This window comes from Trachymyrmex septentrionalis, unplaced genomic scaffold (genome assembly GCF_001594115.1).
Source record: "Trachymyrmex septentrionalis isolate Tsep2-gDNA-1 unplaced genomic scaffold, Tsep1.0 scaffold19, whole genome shotgun sequence".
NCBI classification, from domain to species: domain Eukaryota; kingdom Metazoa; phylum Arthropoda; class Insecta; order Hymenoptera; family Formicidae; genus Trachymyrmex; species Trachymyrmex septentrionalis.
This window is the reverse complement of record NW_017305071.1, coordinates 3,001,359-3,021,795: the sequence shown is the minus strand read 5'-3', so window position 1 is coordinate 3,021,795 and position 20,437 is coordinate 3,001,359. Positions and strand designations below refer to the sequence as shown.

General features: G+C 32.8%; 1 protein-coding gene across 2 annotated transcripts in view; it reads left to right on the top strand.

The window, feature by feature from the left end:
- The window catches only part of LOC108746925 (protein fem-1 homolog CG6966), a 39,393-nt gene extending 19,487 nt beyond the window's left edge, over positions 1 to 19,906 (top strand). Inside the window, exons 1-8 of one of the 2 annotated variants that reach the window (XM_018484035.1) lie at positions 3,355 to 3,516; positions 13,287 to 13,446; positions 13,780 to 13,980; positions 16,559 to 16,810; positions 16,922 to 17,078; positions 17,496 to 17,934; positions 18,020 to 18,232; positions 18,320 to 19,906. In XM_018484035.1, the coding sequence (XP_018339537.1) occupies positions 3,490 to 3,516; positions 13,287 to 13,446; positions 13,780 to 13,980; positions 16,559 to 16,810; positions 16,922 to 17,078; positions 17,496 to 17,934; positions 18,020 to 18,232; positions 18,320 to 18,724 (1,854 nt within the window). In that variant the 5' untranslated portion in view covers positions 3,355 to 3,489 and the 3' untranslated portion in view covers positions 18,725 to 19,906. Of the gene's footprint in view, positions 1 to 3,354; positions 3,517 to 13,286; positions 13,447 to 13,779; positions 13,981 to 16,558; positions 16,811 to 16,921; positions 17,079 to 17,495; positions 17,935 to 18,019; positions 18,233 to 18,319 lie in introns of those variants that run through there. The other variant, XM_018484034.1, reaches the window with a different exon arrangement.
- Positions 19,907 to 20,437: the final 531 nt, after the last annotated feature.

Sequence of the window (20,437 nt, the reverse complement as noted above, 5' to 3'; positions counted from 1 at the left end):
TCTAAAACGTGTAAATATAAATCTTTATTTCTTGCAAGTAATTAAATTGATCAAATTTTGATTCATTTTGTGATGTGTTTAATCACGGAAAATATGTGCGAGATGGAAAATCCGCAAACACGCATACACATGCAAAAAAACCAAGTATTTTTTTCAGTGTCAGTAGTTTCCATCAGTAGATAATTGACACGCACATCAACACTCACCACACGCGCGTGCACATATATACATATTTAATGTAAGAAACTACCAAATTAGAACAGTGATTGAGCAAATAATTAGTAAATACATGTTGCGATGACGATGCCTAATCAATATATTTTAATGGCTCGATTGAACTTCGTGCCTTATATTGGCACTTATTTGCATTGCAAGGTGCTAGTTGGAAATCATAATTCCAAAGCAAGTCGGAAGTAATAATGACGAAGGTGAATTTTGTGCCGAGTAAGAGTACAATTATATAGTGATGCAGATATTTACCTTCCAATCCTAACAGTCATTTATGTAAGTAGTCTCTCGAATACGAGTAAATGAAATTATATTTTTCACATTATTGTGTAATTAATAATTTATATTATTATTCAAGTTATAGTTTACAGTAGTTACAACATTATTATCCATTTAATCGAAAATTAATGTTGTTTACAGATTCAATTATAAGATATTCTCGTTTTTCTTCCGACTTCTTTTTCTCGGAAATTGTTTTTCAGAATATTTCAACTCTGATAATCCGATGATTGAGAATATTTTCTCGTGCTTCTTTGTTCTATAGAATGTAAATAAAATTAATGGCATTTCTATTTCCTTATATATATGTAGACAAATTATTCGTAGCTCCAAATCAATAGTCTTCTCGTTGATGCGTTATTTCCTGGTTATTTTTCATTGTATTATGGTATGTAAATAGCACTATTCAACGGAATACAAATTTCTTTGATATAACCGGAAAATTGTTGTGGAGCTTCTTTAGGAAATGTTAAATAAAAGACAAATAAAAAGGAACATATTTAAAAAATATGATACTTAATACATTAAAATATTGATAGTAATAGATAATGAACAATCGTTACAAATGCTTAATACATTTTTTTTTAAACTAAAATTAACAAAGAGATAAAGGTAAAAACTTAGATGTAGTAAACAAATTTTTAAATTATTTGTACAATTCACATATAAAAGCTGAATCTGTTATTCTTACAAATAATAAAGAAAAACATGTTAGCTAATGCTAAATAAATTATACTTGTATCAATCATTGATTGACATATCGGATCAAATCTTGCTTAATAGAGCTCACAACACGCGATATCCTCTTTCGTTGTCAATAACGTCACCACTTACAACTACAGTTGTAGTAATACTTTTGTCAAAGATCCACGTAACGATGTCAGTTAGAAAGTAAACGCGCCGTGTAACTTGACATAACTTCTTATATATGTTCGAGTGCAGTAAACTTCGCTCGTCTTCTTTCGTTCCTTCTTTCTCTTCTCTTAAATCTCATTTGCACTCGTGATGCATCGCTTCACAATATATCTAGATATAACATTGTATTAAATTAATTTTTTCTGCATTTCTGTAATTATTTTTAATTGTAATGTGCGCGTAATATGCATATATAATTTCACAAATTAAATAAATATTTGTTACAATTATAAATAAATTTGATTTAATTTTATTTATATTATATTTTATTATTAATTATTAAAAAGTATTTATTAATCAAAATTGTTACAATTTATTTTGCATTTAATTTAATTTTACTTTGTAACAATGTAATTTCATTGCTTATTGAATTGTTGCTGTCAAATTAAAAAAAAATTTGTAACGCTAGATTTTACCAAAGCATCACGCTGATCGATACGTCGATGCGATCGATTCTGCGTTTCGAGTAGTTGTGCGGCGCGCAAGATTTAATGTTTGCACTAGGAATTATGCGTGCTAGCATAACCTGTTGCACCTCCTCAAAACATATTATGCAATGAAAGAGTGTACTATTTGCAGGAATATTATTCAGAATTATTAAAACTTTTTGCATGCAACACGATAGCGTCAGTGTCAGTGGCATTGACCGGCGTAGATGATGTAAAAGTCTCATTTTGCCTTGTTTCTCATTCAAAGTTTATTTTATAATTACGACACAAGAAATATGTTTCTTTTAGGGAAAGTTATATAGAAAAAAAATTAGAAAAAAATTCATCAATCTCAAGTATTTTTCAATAGCGAACAGTGTTGTAAATTGTGTTTGTAGTGCATGAGCATAGTTGCAAAGGTCGTGAATCTCCCAAGATTACACGATTTTCTCGCCGTAATCGTCTCGTGCAACGCCACGTAATTGCTCGAGCAGTATTATCTAACTTTTCTCCGATACGACATCCTTACATAACCGTGGCTCCGCCAGTAAGAACCGATCAGGAAGAACAATTAGAAAGCTGTACACGGACGTTTGATCACGTGAGCGCTTGTATGATTCGGTCGATCTCACTCATTTGCTTACTCACCGCCAGTGATTGTCTATAAATCCAACGATTTTAAGATATGCTGGATAATTTTTTTCGATTTTTTTTATTTTGTTGTATAAATACTAATAAATTTCAAAGAATTGTAGGGAGAAGTACGACGTATAAAACCGAATTAAACATATCGAAATCGCTAGAGCGATAAAATTGTTAGTTCATCAGGACCGGTGACTTTCTCGAGCTTAATACATCCCTGGCATCGAAACCGTTGATCCATCACTACATTACGCACTTCTGGTCGAGCTTCTCTCACTTCCCTACTCTTTTCCTTATAGAATCGAGCTAGATCCTCGCTTACATCAAGGAACCCATGTCAGTGATAATTCGGGTCCACATCAGAACTGTTCGTAGGTTTTGCTTGGTTTTTCCAACTGGAACGGACTTCCTCCTCGCTCAGTGATCGTTTGGTTATCGGTCTTTCGCAACTGATCGCAAGCAATTCGCAATTAATTACAATTTAATTTGTATTATTTCGTAAAATTTTTTCTTAAGTAAATTCAATTTAGAAAAAGTTATTCGAACGCGACAGGAGATCCAATTCCGATTCTACAATAATGTAAAAATAAAAATAAATTTTTCATTATTTTATATCTTTTTTTTATTCGGATTTTTATTCCATTGTATTTTGATTCGATAATTCGATAATAATATATTTAATTCGGATTTTTACTCCATTGAGCAATAATATAATTGCCAGACGTTACGCATCGCTGGGCAGCATTTGCATTTTATAAATTTTTATTATCTTGTCTATCGAGAGTTCAAAATCAATCTTCCGCGTAATAATGAATACTTTTGCGATGTCTCTGTATAATAGCGAATACCATGCGATCTGTTGAAATCGAATATGTGCGACAGAAAATAACAGATAGATGATAACGAAGAAGAACACACTTCGCCGTATCGAAAGAATTCCAAGTATCCAAGTCACGTGATTTAAAAGTAAATCGTCACATATAAGTATCCAATTGCCATGGAACACAACGAATCATTCACGCGGGTAAGTTTTGTATGCAATTTGTGATTGCTAAGAATTATAATTAATCAAAACGAAACAAAAGATACTATCAGATCATACTTAAAAAATACTGTACAAAAGGACAAAAGTTTGGAAAATTTTACGCACGTTTAATAATTTGCTTTTTTTAACGTAACGAACAAGCTGACGTTACTTGTCGTCATTTTTACGTCAAAATAACGATAAACAACGTTAACTTGTTTGCTAGAAATCGTTCGGTACGTCATATATTGGTCAAGCACAATAATCTTTACACAATAGCCGTGAAAATCGGAAAACATTTGTCGATAAAACTAAAGTTTGTATTCATACTTCACTTTTATCGATAAATGTTAGCCTTTATTTCTGAGATTCTATAGAATGCGTAACGAAAAATATGCTAAATGCGCGCATTTATTGATAAAAGTGAGGTATAAATACGGATTTATATCTTTAATTTTTCACTGGTATAAAAGATGTATAAAGTGCATACGTCAGTATATACATATATTTTGGAATTTAAATTATAATGAGCGCTAGCATTACCAAGTTGCCATAAAATTGAAAATCGCAGAATCTTGCAAAACTCTGAAAAATAAAACTTTTTGACTTTAAAGAAGTTTAATATATAATACGTACACATTACATCAACGCAGTTGATTGTGTTTTGGAATACTACTAAATATTTAACAATTAAAACTGCAAACAGTATCAACAACATTAATAATAATTTACATTGCTATAAATTAATCTATCAACAAAGTATTTAATACAATAGTTTCTAAATTAAGACGAAAATATATAAAATTTTAAAATATTACTGAAAGTCAGTGAAAATCATAAAATTTTATCCGTAAATCAGAAAAAGATTATGGAATTTAAAAATGAGGAATTTGTGACATACTTGATTATAAATCTCTACATTTGAAAAGATTTATATATTTTACTAATATATATAAAACAAAAAAAATAGTATTATAATTTATTGAGCTATAAAATTACAAACGTCTGCCTTTGAAAATTACTTTTTTTGCAAGCTAAAATATATTGCCGCTTGAGAAATATCCTGATTAACATTTTTATATATGTTTTTATATATTTTTATATATCTCTACAATTTCTTTTGCATTGTTAAATGATCGTGAATGTGGCCATTCAATAAGTAGATTCGTGTTGAATATCTTAAAATCTTATACTTTAATGTGAATGGTTAGCCATGAATCATGAGAGAAATGTCAAGGTTGCTCTATAGTCGCTTGGAACTGGCGGGCAACCTTTGTCTGCCCTGGTGACGGATTCTTTATTATCGGGACACCGATGTAGCAGTCCGATAACAGCTAGAAATGCTCAGCAATGCCAGTCATGATGATGGTGATGCGGAGTAATTTTCCTCTTCGAGTTGGAAGAGAAAGAATTCCATCCGCAAAGAATGGACTGACGAAAGGTGCTCGTTCGTGTTCTCGGAGTATATTTTCGTCCGGCAATAATAGTTCGTTGTCCTTAACGAGAAACGGCGCTGGACGCTGGAACGCTGTTCTCTCTCGGCCAACTGGTTTGAGAACGATCCGATTAATTCCAAATCACGGAACCGAGAATGAAATCCGTATTGCTTTTAAAAATACAGTCTCTTCAGTCTTTTGGGGACCAATCGCTCGGAATTACTTTTATTATAAAACGTTAAACCTAATTTGTATTCTAGTAAACTTTTACGAATTTCGCACAAGTAAAACAAGAAACAGAAGTCGCTTGTTCATCTTATTTTTTTTGTAATTGCAAAATGATTTAATTAATTTGTCAATTTCATTAGCATTTTGTCCTTTATATTCGAATTATTTACTTTATATTTGAATATAAAAATTACATTATATCGAAAGGAGAACAACACATTATTTTTTGTACTTCTTGAAATTAAAATAAGACACAAGTATTTGAATCTAAGATGCGCCATTGTATTATAATATGATATAAGGTGCATTTAAACTATGGAAAGATGGAAAGCGAAAAGAAACAGAGTATGGGAAGTTGAACTAATTGTAAGACAAGCGGACCAGATAATGACGCTGCTGCAATTGTTATGCTATTGCGCATTTCTTTTAGCGCATTTAATTGTTACGCCATAAAGTTCACGCGTAGGTTAATGATCTTTCCCAGGTGACAAAGTACGCATTCCGAGTCATCGTCATCGTTTTTGTCGGTGGAAATGGTGAGTCATGTAAAAAAGAACACAACACTTCGTTCCTTCGGGGATCATTATCTTGTAGTATTGGCGGAACCTTCATATACTTAATTTCGTTGCGCAAAGGAGAATGTTAAGTTTTGACTGTGTTACAACCATAATGAAAAAATTTCAAAGTGTACGAATTATACTTATATCGTATTAAAGGGCTATTTAAACGGAGTCCAATGTGGCGTATTGCTTATTTTGGGAAAACATCGGGAACATGAGGGAAAATCGTTGATAAAAATCAATAAATCTAATTTATCAGTTATCATATTTATTATAAAAAGTTGTTCAAGACATCAAGACATCTCGGGAATTTTAAACAACAAGGACTGTATTGTTACTTAAACACATGTACATAATTTGGAGATCTTCGAGCGATTCACGAGCGTTGAAAGGTCTGACAAAAAATAATCGAATTTGATATTAAATATTATAATTTTGAATGAACATGCTTATTAAATTATATATTTTTAAGTTCCATGTCGGGCCAATTTCAAGTGACTTGACCATAACATTGCATAGTTACCCTATGATATTTTTATTTATATTGTTATATAACTTATTTTATTTGATAAATAATATTTATTTCATTCATTAAAAAATTACAAAAAAATTATTACTATAAAGAAGAAGGCTTAACATCAATATCAATATTGCATCATAATTATGCATTATATATAATATAAGAATTGTAGTTATTTTCTTTTTATAATCAAAATATTAAATGGACTACACGAAAAGTTCAGTACGAGTCACGGAAAGAACGATTTTGCTGCAGAAGTATTTACAAATAGACAGAAAATAATTTTATTAAATTATCAAGTAAATAAACTATGTAGAACGCTCAAACTGATTGCTATAATATCAAAATTTGTTACAGCATTGCTTATTTCTATGCTTGATTTCTTATATAAATATTTTTATGGTGCAACAAAATTATTTTTGTATTTAGTTAAATTTTTAGATATTGAGTGAGTGCAAAAATTTGTGCCCAATTTATTATTTAAAATTCAAACAGCTGCTATTGTTAAAAATAAAATAAAATCTAAATCTTACTCTATCTCATAAGAGAATTTAAGAATCTGTTTTTTTTAATTGTGATAGTTTTGACGGAGTTATGAGCAATCAAAGTAAAAATATTCTTTTTATTTAATTCACAACAACTCAGTAACAAAAAAATCATAGAAACATTGTTTAAAAACGATTTTATATGTGGAAATCTTTAAGCTTTTACATTAGAAATTCATAAATTTTTGTCAACTTTTTTGGATATGTAACAGGTCCATAAAATGAAGAAAAAATTTCCCGTTTTGTTTAACTAGTTTTCTATGTAAAAATGACGAAACTCAAATAAATTCAAAAAATATAATAACCCTTCGAAAGTAAAAATTTCAAAAGCTTAAAAATTTTTTTTTAATTTAAATTTTTTATTTTAAATTATTTTAACAAATTGCAGCTGTTTAAATTTTAGGAGTTTTCACAGCGTTTCGTCCCGGTCCCCCACTACTAGATTCATCAATAAGGCGTAGTGGGGACCTGTCTTAGACGCCTGAGAGAACTTTAGATCGAGATCCTATTTAAACGGAATTTGTGTTGCTGTGGTGCTCACAAGCATCCGAGCGTTCCGTTGGACCTCTGATGACGAGTCGCCACAGCATCGAACAGCACACCTGAGTAACAACGAACGACAATGAACGATAACGAACGCCACCGAGCTACGCCAACTGCACCACGCTCGTCCCTGATTCTTACCATTCCGACGCAACCCGTTGGATCTATTTTTTGTTGGATTTATTTTCTTTAATTATTTCTTATATATAACAATTTTTTACGCTCCCGATGTTTCCTCACAATAAGCGATATCCCATTCAATTTCATTTAAGTAGCCTATATAATATAATATATAATTTGTACGTCTCGAAACTTTTTCGTTTTGGCCGAAAAATAGAAAAACTTTAACACCCTTCTTTTTTCATTACACATTTTTGCATAACAACACGGAATTATATAAAAGATCTTTAGTTTAGAAAACGAAAGAAAGTTATTAGTAAATATAAAAATGTGGCATGACATTTAGCGTTAGGTCAATAACTTAATCGATATTGCATTTTATTTTCTCGATAATCTTATTTAATTCCTATTTCCGGAACAAGTTTTCCGCATAAATGAGAAGTTAATCGATCAAGACTTGGCTTGTGGACTTAACGACAACTTTCTATCAAGTCGACGTTTTACAGAACGCAATACACACACACACACACACACACACATACATATATACGTGACTATAATAACGGAGATGTTTACGCAAAAGGCAAGGCGCTGTTATATGATATATCTATATCATAATTAAAGATATAAAATAGAAACAAAGCATGATAAGCAAAACGCAAAATAAATAGAGAATACAATAAAACGCAAGATAGACATAAACATTAATGGAACGTATATTAAAATATATGATATGTAGAACGCAAAATAAAGATGGAATCACACTCGATTTCTTGAATGATAGCATACAACCATGCCTGCTCTGATGTATGCTAGAATTCGTTCATACATTGAGCGCTGCATATACATGATTTTTATATTTATTATGGATTACTTCGTAGCTTATTTCCTTGCATGCATCAATCAAAAGAAATAATTGCTAATTTCACAGTTATTTATCAAACGTCAAACTGTATGCATGCTTATCATTCATGAAATCGAACATCATATGATTTCATCTTTAGACTAAAAAATGCAAAACGCATGCAAACGAAGTGTAAAATAGACGGAGGTGTAGAAGAAAATATGAACACAGGCAGAAGCTAGACATATTGTATCGCGGTATAATTATCGAGATTCATTGAGTAATTATTTTAAATACGAATAAGTAGAGAAAAAAGATATATCATGAAATTATCTTATTTTTCAATCAAATTTCCTCCATGTAATAGTGAATAATCGATCATTTCCTAAATCGTTCCTGTTGCTTGTAGTTTATAAACATTATTGATCGGATACATGCACTTTGCATCTCGGGGTACGATTATGGCAATGGTCGCTCGCTCGCGCAACAATGTCCGGAGCGATTGCTACCATAATTGTTCCAGACAAACGGGCGAGCGTAATTTTCAACGTTCGCGCACGCTCGAATGCCGTAATCATAATTGTCGCTGGGTACTTTTTGCCGTCACTCCAAAAATATGACGTGCAATTGTGATGCTGTAATTAGCGTGTAGTAACAAGTCGGTCGAGGTCAGGCGTGTGATAGGATTTTCCGGTGTTTCCATGTAAATTGTATATTTCGTGGTGAATTTGAATATGGCCTCTCCCGCTCACCTTTGTCCGAGAAACATTGATCGTGGCTTCTTACAATGTAACGTGTTTTAACGACGATAAGCTTTCTAAGTAGAAAGCGCGTGTGTGTTTACTACAAACTGTATTATTAATTAAATTATAAAATATAATAATTTACTTTGAGACTGATTTTATTTATATTATATAATTGTATAATTTATTTTAACGCGATTAAATTTATATAATCATTTAATTATTTTAATAAATAACATGTGTACTTTACTTTAATACTTACAATAAATTAAAACTTTAATACTAAAATATCCATAAAATATCCATAAAATATTTCTTTATACATAACATATTCTGTAAATTATTATGTACGTATAATATTATCGATCTACTGTCTATAAGATGTGATAAAAAAACGCATCAATAATCATTACGTAACTTAATATGCTAATGGCTATTATGTTATATCACTCTGCAATGTTAATCTGCGGAGATGGTCACTACGGATAAACGATTTATGTGGTAACATTGATCGTAGTCATTGATTCCGTTCATTCATACTTTTACTATTCCCTCTTCCTTTCGGAAACAATAGATAGAATCGGTTGTCGTAAACTTCCTTCAGCCGATATATGAATACGGCGCAGCGTTTAAGCACTGTAAAGTTGCACACCTTCTTTTCGCTTTGCATTGGAGATTGACAGCGTCTACTTTTGATATATGCTCGAATTTAACGAAATAATACGCTGACACAATGCGAATGAATAACTTTGCGACATGTGCTACTTCTCACAATGCGACGTAGGCAAACTAAACCTTACGAAGTGGCGAGCATAAAATTTAAGTGGGACGTGTCTTCCACGCTTGCAACAACACAGCATTTGCACGTGCACCCAGCCATTGAGACAAACACACCGTATAATTCACGGCATACGGTACTTAACTGCGGTTACAACTGGCATTAATTGTTTTTAGCATTGAATTTATGACTAGACTATAAACGAGTTGATGAATCGATGAACTTGACGAACAGTGGCCGCTATTTCTCCACGATTTTTCCTGCATTATACGTATCGTATGAGCTCGTGTAGAGAAAGCTTCAAAAGCGTTTAAATGCTCTCTTCTTTAGACGTAAAAAAAAAAAAAAAAAAAACGATGTGATTACCGACTCGTTAAGAGACAGCTGAAAGAAAATCTGTTACAATAACCTATTTTCTATAAAAGACAAACGCCGGAAATGATATGAAGATATATGACGAAAATAATGCCATTATGAGAAAAATAATTTGTTATTCGGGTCTTGATATCCGTTGGGTGCTAATCAAAGCAAATTTTCATTCTTATCACGTGTTGAAATAGCACGTACCGCCTCTATTCCGGTATATCGTTGCGAAAATCTTATTGCTATACAAAAAATTCAACATTGTGATTTTACGCAACTGTACTCAGTGATCTTTTGACATTGCAATTTTTTTTCTTTTTTTTCCATTTATAGATCTATTATTGTTGCACCTTGGATTTCTTTTATGTAATTTCGAGTGAAGTAAAAAAGTTCTATTTCGAATATGACTTTGTCATTATTATTAATCGCCCATCATTATAGATATTACATTAACCATTTCCTGCAACTGTTGCATTTCTCTTAAGTGGAAAATTATCGTCGAGCCATTCACGTACTCTTTTAGTCCGAACATCTCATCTTTAAAAGGTGAGCATCTCATCTTTTGTGAGACTGTTTCGGCATCGACTGACCTCATTACCTACATTTTATCGAGGAACCGAACGAGAATGTAAGGGGGAGGCAGAGTCAAAACGGGATGAACGGTCTTACGAAAAAGTATTTAAATCGGTTATACAAATAACGGCACCGACTTTCCGTAGGTGTGAAATGGAAGAATAAGAAATGTAAATATAGCTGGAGGTTTTATTAATCTCCATTAAAGACCGAGCTTTCTCAATTGCAAATTATGAAATTCATATCGGATTTCTAACTTATTAAATATGTGATATATTATGTATTTAAAAAATAAAACTAAAATTAACAAAAGAAAAACAAAGTCCGACATATATTTGTTATTAAAAATTATTTATATTACTTATCATTAGATATATATTACTTATCATTAGAAAATTATGTTTATTGTTAAAAATTACGTTAATGCACTGAGAAAAAAATTGCGAGTTTACACAACTGTACTCTGTGATCTTTTGACGTTGCAATTTTTTTTCTTTTTTTTTTTTCATTTATAGATCTATTATTGTTGCATTTTTTTTGGATTTCTTTTACGTAATTTAGAGTGAACTAAAAAAGTTCTATTTCGAATATGACTTTGTCATTATTATTAATCGCCCATCATTATAGATATTACATTAACCATTTCTTACAACTGTTGCATTTCTCTTAAGTGGAAAATTATCGTCGAGCTAAATTTTAGTAAATATTTCTTTTGAATAGTCCTAGTGGAATATTTACTAAATGTAAACATATATTTATTAGATACAAGGACCATTAATTTGATTTAATTATCATTTTTTTCACACATCTTTATTTACTATAAGTAAATATTAAATTAGGATTACTCAAAGAAATATTAAAATTTAATAAATTTTTTCTCAGTATATATAAATTTCATTTTTTCTTTTTTACATATAATTTATATATATATATTTATATATATAATGATCCCTTTTTGATATATGCATGAGTTTATTTCTTTTTTCCTTTTTCCAACAAGAACAATGTAGGGCTTTCTCGAAAAGTATGTAGGTCCTCTCTTCGGAAAGGGGGAACATTAAAGAGAGAGAAATATATGGGAGAAAGAGAAGAGCAAAGAACAAAAAGCTGTAAAGTATCGGTTCTGCCCCTCTTTCTCCCGGTAGAGCTGCCCAATGGCCCATCGTAAGCAGCAGTTTTCTTGTCACGATGAACCCCAATGTCTCTGATTATTCGTTTAACGGGACTCGCACGTCCACGATGGTCGGAGAATGATTTCTCCAGAAGGCAATGGGTTGAAGATTCGGTTCGTGCGCTCAGTCTTCTTCTAGGCGAGTACGCGTGTGGACTGCTCTGATTCCGAGCAGAAGGAGATAATCGCCGAGTTTTCTTGATAATTCCTGAACGATAATACTTTTGCTGGAGTTTTTCAGAGGAATTAAAAACAAGCCGTGTAAAAAAGGAATTGTGATTTTTTTAAAAACGGCAGACTCTTCCGTTGTTGAAGAGAATATAGACGAAATCGATCGCCTCTAATAATATACAGAACTCTTCAATTAGACTCGATTGGGTTATCCTCTCAGATGCGACGTTACAACCGGTGGCTATAATGCGATGATGATATAATTATTATTTGATTGTCAAATGTGATAAATCGTTAATGTTCCATCAACATTGTTATAACACTGTTTAACACTTGACTCAATAATACTTGAAATCTCGCACACTTTAGAGAAACTCGTTTTCGCGTATGACTGCGAAGGACGAGCTGAAACTTTTGTCATCTCGCGTTGCACGTTTTCGTGGATTTGCAAGAGGCTTTCTTGTCGGTGACGCAAGGACCCAGTCTCCTAGTTCAAATAAAACATGTACCATAGCCATGTGGTGTTCAAATCAACAGTGAACGTCGACGCGAGTAATTCCGTTAGTCTTATCTTCAGACAACGTTTTTAGTCTTACCTTGACAAAATTTCCTGTACTGTGAAATTGGAAGTGAATTGAATTCAGAACAAAAATCGTGCTTATTTATTGAAATCTACTTGTAAATATACGACTATTCCCCGAATATTCAGAGTAGAATAATTAAAAGATAGGCAGAATAAGACAATTAAAAGGATAGTATTGAATGGGATTTTTTAGGAAAATAAGAAATTGTTAACCGGAAAAAATAATTATCAAGGAGAGAACAAGTTTTAAGAGTGGGATAATACGAGGGCAACGATTTTTGAAATCTGAATATTTATTATTTATACGTCACACAGGCGAATCCTTAGTGTGTATCGGTGTCGCGCCAGTAATTCACTTAAACCTTAAACCAGTCGACTTTGAAATATCTATCTATACACATCGCGCGGCACGTCCGTGCTGTTCACGCAAGCGCTAACTCAATATAAACGGTCCAAAACGGGTTCTATATTATCGAACGTAAGTTGTCGCGCGAGTATTTGAAAACTTATATCATTTCCGCATATTTATATTACGATGATTTTTGTAAAAGCTAAGTATATCAAGTAAAAATTCCTTTTCTCTTCTCAAAAGGTATTCCTGGAACATCGGGGCAAGGATGAGGTAGGACAACTAGTCGGTGCCAAAACCCATGGCGCAACACCCTTAGTCATGGCATGTCGGAACGGACATTACGATGTGGCGGAATACCTCATCGAAAAATGTGGGGCAGACGTGGAGCAGCCTGGATCAGGTCAGACCTGCAAATCCTTTCACGACTTCTGTTCGGGCTGATCTATTTATTATTGAGAACGATTTTTTAATAAAAAATGACGTTCGACAAAGGCGTTCTTTTTTTCTTTTAAATAAAGTTTGAGATTTTTTTCTTGGCACTACATTGGTGCAGATAGCTTAAGAATTGTGGCCGCTATAATCAACGTCTCGCACAGGCTGGTACAATGTACCGCACTTCACGTGATTTTACTTATGATTATTACGTTTACGTCATTATTGTTTTTGTATGTAGAAGCTAATAGCCTCTTTGTTGTGATACTAAAATTTTACTAAAATATTTCTTTGAAAACAGTGGTCTTTGAGGGTGAAACAATCGAGGGTGCACCACCCCTATGGTGTGCGGCTGCCGCTGGCCACTTGTCCCTAGTGAAGCTACTTGTGAGACGAGGAGCCAAGGTGAATTCAATCACAAAGACTAATTCTACACCTCTCCGTGCTGCATGTTTCGACGGGCATTACGATATCGTCAAATTCTTAGTGCAACATGGTGCAGGTGAGGAAAAATACAAATATAAATTTGAAAATTATTTTTAGAGAATTAAATTTATAATTTTCTTTTTAAATTCCTTACAATTTTTTTATTTTTCTTTGCGGAAGAGCGAATGCAAGTAAAAAAAGCAAGCTTTGCATCATAAAAAATGTAAGACATTTGCGAAAATTTATATAGTTTTGTAAACATTACGCTTATTAATCGAAAGGTTTTGATTTTTTTTTTTTTTTAAAAGCAAGATTGGGAAAGTGACTTTGTAAAACTAGTTACAGTTACAGGTTTTTTCTCTTAAAAAATGACTAATTACGAGTTACCGTTATAAGTTATCGATTCTAAACTGTAACTCGTTAGTTACATTTGCTTAAAGAATAACAAGTCATTTTTAGTTACTTACAAATATTTTTCAGTTATTTTTTTGCTTATTGTTATTTTATACATTTCTAACATTACTGAATTATTTTATTCATAAACATTGATTATAGATTATATTTATATATGTAATAAATAGTATACTTGAAATCACTTAGATTATGGAAGCAATATTAAGTCGTGTTCACAAAAATCGATATTAAGACTGTTATCTTTATTCTTAATGCAGATATTTATAGGGTGTAATTATTTTATCAAGGATAAAGATATGTTCCAATCGGAAGATCATTGATTGTTCACTGAGTACTCATTCTGGTCAGTCCATTATATTGACGAATAAATTGTGATGAATAAGTTGAAATATATAAATATATAAAATAACTATAAAAGTAATTATTAAATTAGTTACAAGTTACGAAAAAAACGTCAATTGAGTTACAGTTGAAAAGAATGATTCCAATAGGCTTTCTACAATAAGCCGTTATCTAAATTGTAAATCTTAACCCATAAGAAACTGATTAATGGGCTTTCTACAATAAGTCATTAGTCACCAATCATGTCACATTAGTGGTAAATAAGAATTATAAGTCATAAATCTCAGGAAACTTTCATCCAGAATAAAACATTAGATCAATAATTACAATTCGTATTAGATCTGTGAGAATAAATTAAGAAAAATAAACCTATTTTCACTAAAAATATTTATTTAATAATTATTTATTAAAAAAGTTTATTTCTCTTATTTTTCGGCGGATTTTAGTCCTTAAATATTTCAGAGTGAATTTATGTACATATCCAATTTTGCAAATCGAGCACCGAAATCTTTTTCGGTTTTGAAAAACAATCATAAACAAAACTAGCAGTAATATCACATAAAATTATTAAATTGATAAGCAATTTAATAATGTTAAATGCTAACAAATTATCTTAGAAAGGTAGTAATAATTGGATATTAACACAAACTGTAGAAATCAATGTCTTAAATGATCTAGCTGGATTTTAAATGTACAATTCTGTGCGAATTTATACTACGTATATATGTAGTCCTTTGAAACACGCGCCGAAATGATTTTTCGGTCTTGAAAAGTGAAAGTAAATTACCGCAGTAATATCACAAGTTAAATTGACTAGCAATTTTAACAATTTGATACTTTTTCGTATTTTTGAACGATTTTGATAATGCTAAGTGATATATTAAATTCTGTAAATAATTAATTCTGTAAATAATTAATTACGAAAAATATTACCTCGGCCGGGAATCAAATATAGATCTCTTGCTTTCCGGGCAAGCGTCCATCAGATAATTTTTTTTTTTTAGCATCTTAATCAATTTAAGTATCTTAATTACAATTCTTACAATTCGTATCTATTTTGCGAACGAATAGAAGCTATTTTAAAAATTATAAATAATTTAATTCATTCTAAAAAATATTGCGTCAGTCAACATTTGAACATGATTCTTTCGTATTCCTCTTTTGTGCAGGCATCCTCATCATGAATATGTATATAAATAGGATTAGTAAAAAAAACATGTTTTAAACGTGTTTTAAGCAGTTTAAAACATGCTTAATTGATGTTTTTAATATGTTTTAAATGTTTTTTTTTATAGTACTGTTTAAAGCATATTTGAAGCATTAAAAACATATTCAAGAAGAAATATAATGTTTTATTCTTAAAAAAAAAACATTAGTCTTTACCAATCCTGAAAAATTAATTCCAAAATAAACACTAATATCCGCTTCTAAACACTAATATCCGCTTGGACGAAAATATATTTATTTCTCTTAATTAATTTACATTAGATCGTTACATCGCACTATTTCAGAAGGTGGTTGTTCTCAGGGCAAATTATAATACATTATGTGATTGATCAATTATAATGGCCGCGTTCAGTGGAAAAAACGCTCAGTGAGCGATTTTTTCCGCTGAACGCAGCCAATGTAATCCAAGTTTCAAATAGTAAGAAATGGAATTTAGCCATTTTCACGCACTAATTACTGATTTATTATTGCTTTATGATACACTACTAACTAGTTTACAACTCACTCCCTACTTTTATTACTAACGGCTTATTGTAGAATGTGTGTAACTGTAACTTCCGTTCTGTTACGAGTCACGAGTTACTTCCCAATCCTGAATAGAAGTTACTTATTTATATCGCAGAATATTTAAGAAACTCCATCAAAACCTTCATTGATCTTCTCCGTTACAGATATCGAGATGGCGAATCGACACGGGCACACATGCCTAATGATCGCCTGCTACCGAGGCCACGTTAAAATAGCGAAGTTCCTACTCGCCTTGAAAGCAGACGCGAATCGCAAATCCGTGAAGGGTAATACAGCGTTACATGACTGTGCCGAAAGTGGATCCTTGGAGATATTGAAAATCCTTGTCGAGCATGGAGCCCAGATGGATGTGGACTCTTATGGGATGACACCACTCCTCGCGGCAGCAGTAACAGGTTAAAGCAGAAAGTTCCACGCACCACTCGAAGGTTCCCCTAAGACAGTTTATTTAGCTCCGAGGAAAAAGCGAGCGCTGACCGAACGTTTCTTCGCTTCCTCTCTTCCAGGTCACACGCATATCGTCGAGTATCTCATAGGCATTCCCCAACTGTTCAGCAGGAAAGAACGTATCGACGCGCTGGAGTTGCTTGGAGCCACATACGTGGATAAAAAGAGGGACATGATTGGCGCCCTGCAGTTCTGGAAACGTGCCATGAACGAGCGGTATGTCTCCATACATGGACAGGCTGTTAATCCGTAACCGAAAACCGTGTGCCTTTTATCTTAGAACACTTTCTATATAATTTTGTATAATCGGAACGCAAAACATAAAGAATGACCTCAAAAACCAGGTTTTTTGCCGATTAATCTAAAAAAAATTTAAGATGAGTATAGAAGTAATCTTAGGGAATCAAACAGTGCTGAACATAAAATTTTTCTGTGATTAATATTGTTTGACAATGCGATTCAAATTTCGAGAACCATAAACTGAGCGAAATTTGGGGATCTTTTATAAATATAAAATAAATTTTATTTTTTATAAATTTTTTAAAAGAAATATAACTAATTTTTATTTAAAAAAGTTTTTTTTACACTATATGTTGAGTAATATATAGTCATATACATATATTCTTCCCGTAGATATCGGGGAGACGGACCAGTGATAGCAAAACCTGAATCTCCACCACTTGTAGCCGCTTACGATTACGCCCGAGAGGTAATTGAACCCGAAGCTTTGGACGATTTGTTAGCAGATCCAGATGAAATGCGCATGCAGGCACTGGTGATTAGAGAACGAATATTAGGACCGGCTCATCCAGACACTAGTTATTATATTAGATACCGCGGAGCTGTCTATGCGGACGCGGGTAAATTCCGTCGCTGCATCGAATTGTGGAATTACGCTCTCGATATGCAGCAAAGCATGCTGGAACCCCTAAATCCTATGACACAAAGCTCTCTATTCAGTTTCACCGAACTCTTCAGCTTCATGGTGGGCGAGGAAGGTAGACAGACGACAAGGGGTCGCAGAGTACCGCCAGTAAAGAGGGAAGATCTGATGAGAGTTTTCGAGAAAGCTGTGAGTACGAAAGTATCATTATTGTCTATCGATATATCTCAAACCATCAATATTTATTCGTTTACACCGCAAAAATTACTTTTAGATTAACGAAGTAGCGAAAGGAAAGCAAATGCTGGATAAGATGGGCGATCTGACATGCGAGCGTGATTTTACATTCTTGAATAGAGTTCTTGTTATCACTCTGCACTTGGCGTGCCTATTAACGCGAGAGACCGGAGAAAAGGATAGCGAAGAATACAATGCCTTTCACAAAGAGCTCTACAAGTTAATCCGAATAAATGCTAAAGGCAGACACGTGAGTAGCACTTAAAAAAATTATTAATAATAAAAGGGAGATTAAAAATAAATATCTACATTTCCGGTTCTGTAATGTGTCTTTCAGGGCCGTGACGCGCTGCATTTAGTTCATAGCGAGGATGGTGCGCTGGTTGGCAGGTATCCCACATGCAAGTTCCCATCTCCTCATTTGACTAAAGCTTTGCTGAGAGTGGGCGCAAATGTGGCTGCCAGGGACAACGACGGCAACACAGCTCTGCACCTTACTGCGCTATTGCAGCCTTGGCGACCGAGTCTGTCGATCGATCTGCTCGACGCCGGCGCGCATCTCGACGCGATAAATAACGACGGCAAGACGTTCCAGATGCTATTGCCTAATAAGGAGCTTTACGATTCGATTTGTCCTCTGAAATACACTACACTCGCCTGTCTGGCCGCGCGAGTGGTCAAAAAGACGCAGAACATCAGTAGAGTGCCCGCACACCTCCGCGTTTTCGTTGAGATGCACTAGTTGCGATGAGACACCACCAGTGAAATGCCATGGCAAACACTTTATTCTAATCGAGAAAATGTGACGATTATGGAAAGCAATGGTGATAATTCGGGCGTTAATTTGAATTCATAATTCATTCATTCTAGCATCTCGATATTCTCTTTGAATGTCTTCCAACAAGAGACACACACATGACACGGTGTGACACGGAGTATCGTTACATACTTGTTGTTCGTCAATGTTAAACAAGGATGAGATAATCACTGTGTTGTACTGAGTCGCTTGTTGGAAGGCACCCCTTATCATGGGCTTATCGAAGAGGAGGATTTGGGGGTTCAAACTCCCCCCCCCCAAATTTTTTATTAACGATTTGATTTTGAAAGAGTCCCATTAGCGCACATCCTGCTCGTTGTAAGACTATATAAGTAATTTTTAATACTTCTGTTGGAGAAAATATTGCTTTAACAAAAAATACGATACATAGAAAATTTTCGTAAGGTTTTTGTCACGAAAAACAGAATATACGCTGTAATTGATACATTCTTGTAGTAACTGTATTATCCTTCTTAAAAGAGTCTTTAACAAAAGAAGTAAAAGTTACATACTGTATAAAACGTAACATTCTGCCTCTTCAAAATGAGATACAAGGAGACATTAAAAGTCGTAAAAATATCCAAATGAAATTCATTAATGTTAAAAATTGTAAATTATAACAACCAAATTAGTGCAATGACGTTCTTTTCAGTACAATATTCAGTACAGCAAAATATTTCTTTTGGTTGTTATTTCGATTAGTGAAAGTACATCCCTGGGTTGATTGAAACCCCCCCTCCCTCCCCGAAAAAATTTCACGGTACGCCCATGCCTATTATTGTACAGGATTTCGAAATCGTTCTGATTTCTAGTTATTTTTTTAAATGAGGACGATTTTGAGATATCTATATAATTCATGACTAGAGGGAGGAGGAGAGGAGAGGAGGAACAGGGATAAAAAGATTGTCCCCGAGGAGCACAAATCTTCTGACTAATGATATAATACGAAGCACACGTGATCCTAAGATTTTTTGACAGCTTCTCTCGTAACATATATAAAACATGTTTCGCAATAAGATTTTCGCAAACAAAAAATACTTTTTTATTTCAGTTGAGAACTTTCTTTTTATGCTTCGTAATTAATTTACTGAAAGAAAACTCCAAATACAAGCGTCTTTTAAAGCGGAAATTATAGATTTCGCTATTAAAAATTTTATATTCAATAAAGTGGAATAATATACACTTTACTTATGTATATACATATATATATTTTTTAATACGATTACGGTAATTCATAAAATATCTATTTTCATAAAAAGAATTTTAAAAAGATTAAAAAATTTAATGAGAACCTGGATCCATTTCAATTGATAATTTTTTGTTTTATATAATTATTTAATTAATCTTTATTTAAAAATTGATTGGAGATATTAACGCGTTTTTATCGAAGTAAAAGTTGTTGATTTATCAGCATTTTTATTTAAACCCTTGCTTGCCATTATTTTTGTTAGACTGAGATTAGCAACATATTTTAATAGATCTCTTTAGTATCAACGTGTGATGATACGAAAGAGAGGCTTTTCAATTTTGATGAATGAGTTAAATGAATATTGGATTGCAACAAAGTGATAATGCAGACATTGTGATCTTATTATTGCGAACTTGGCTAATTAGGCCTCTCCCTTATACATAAACCCC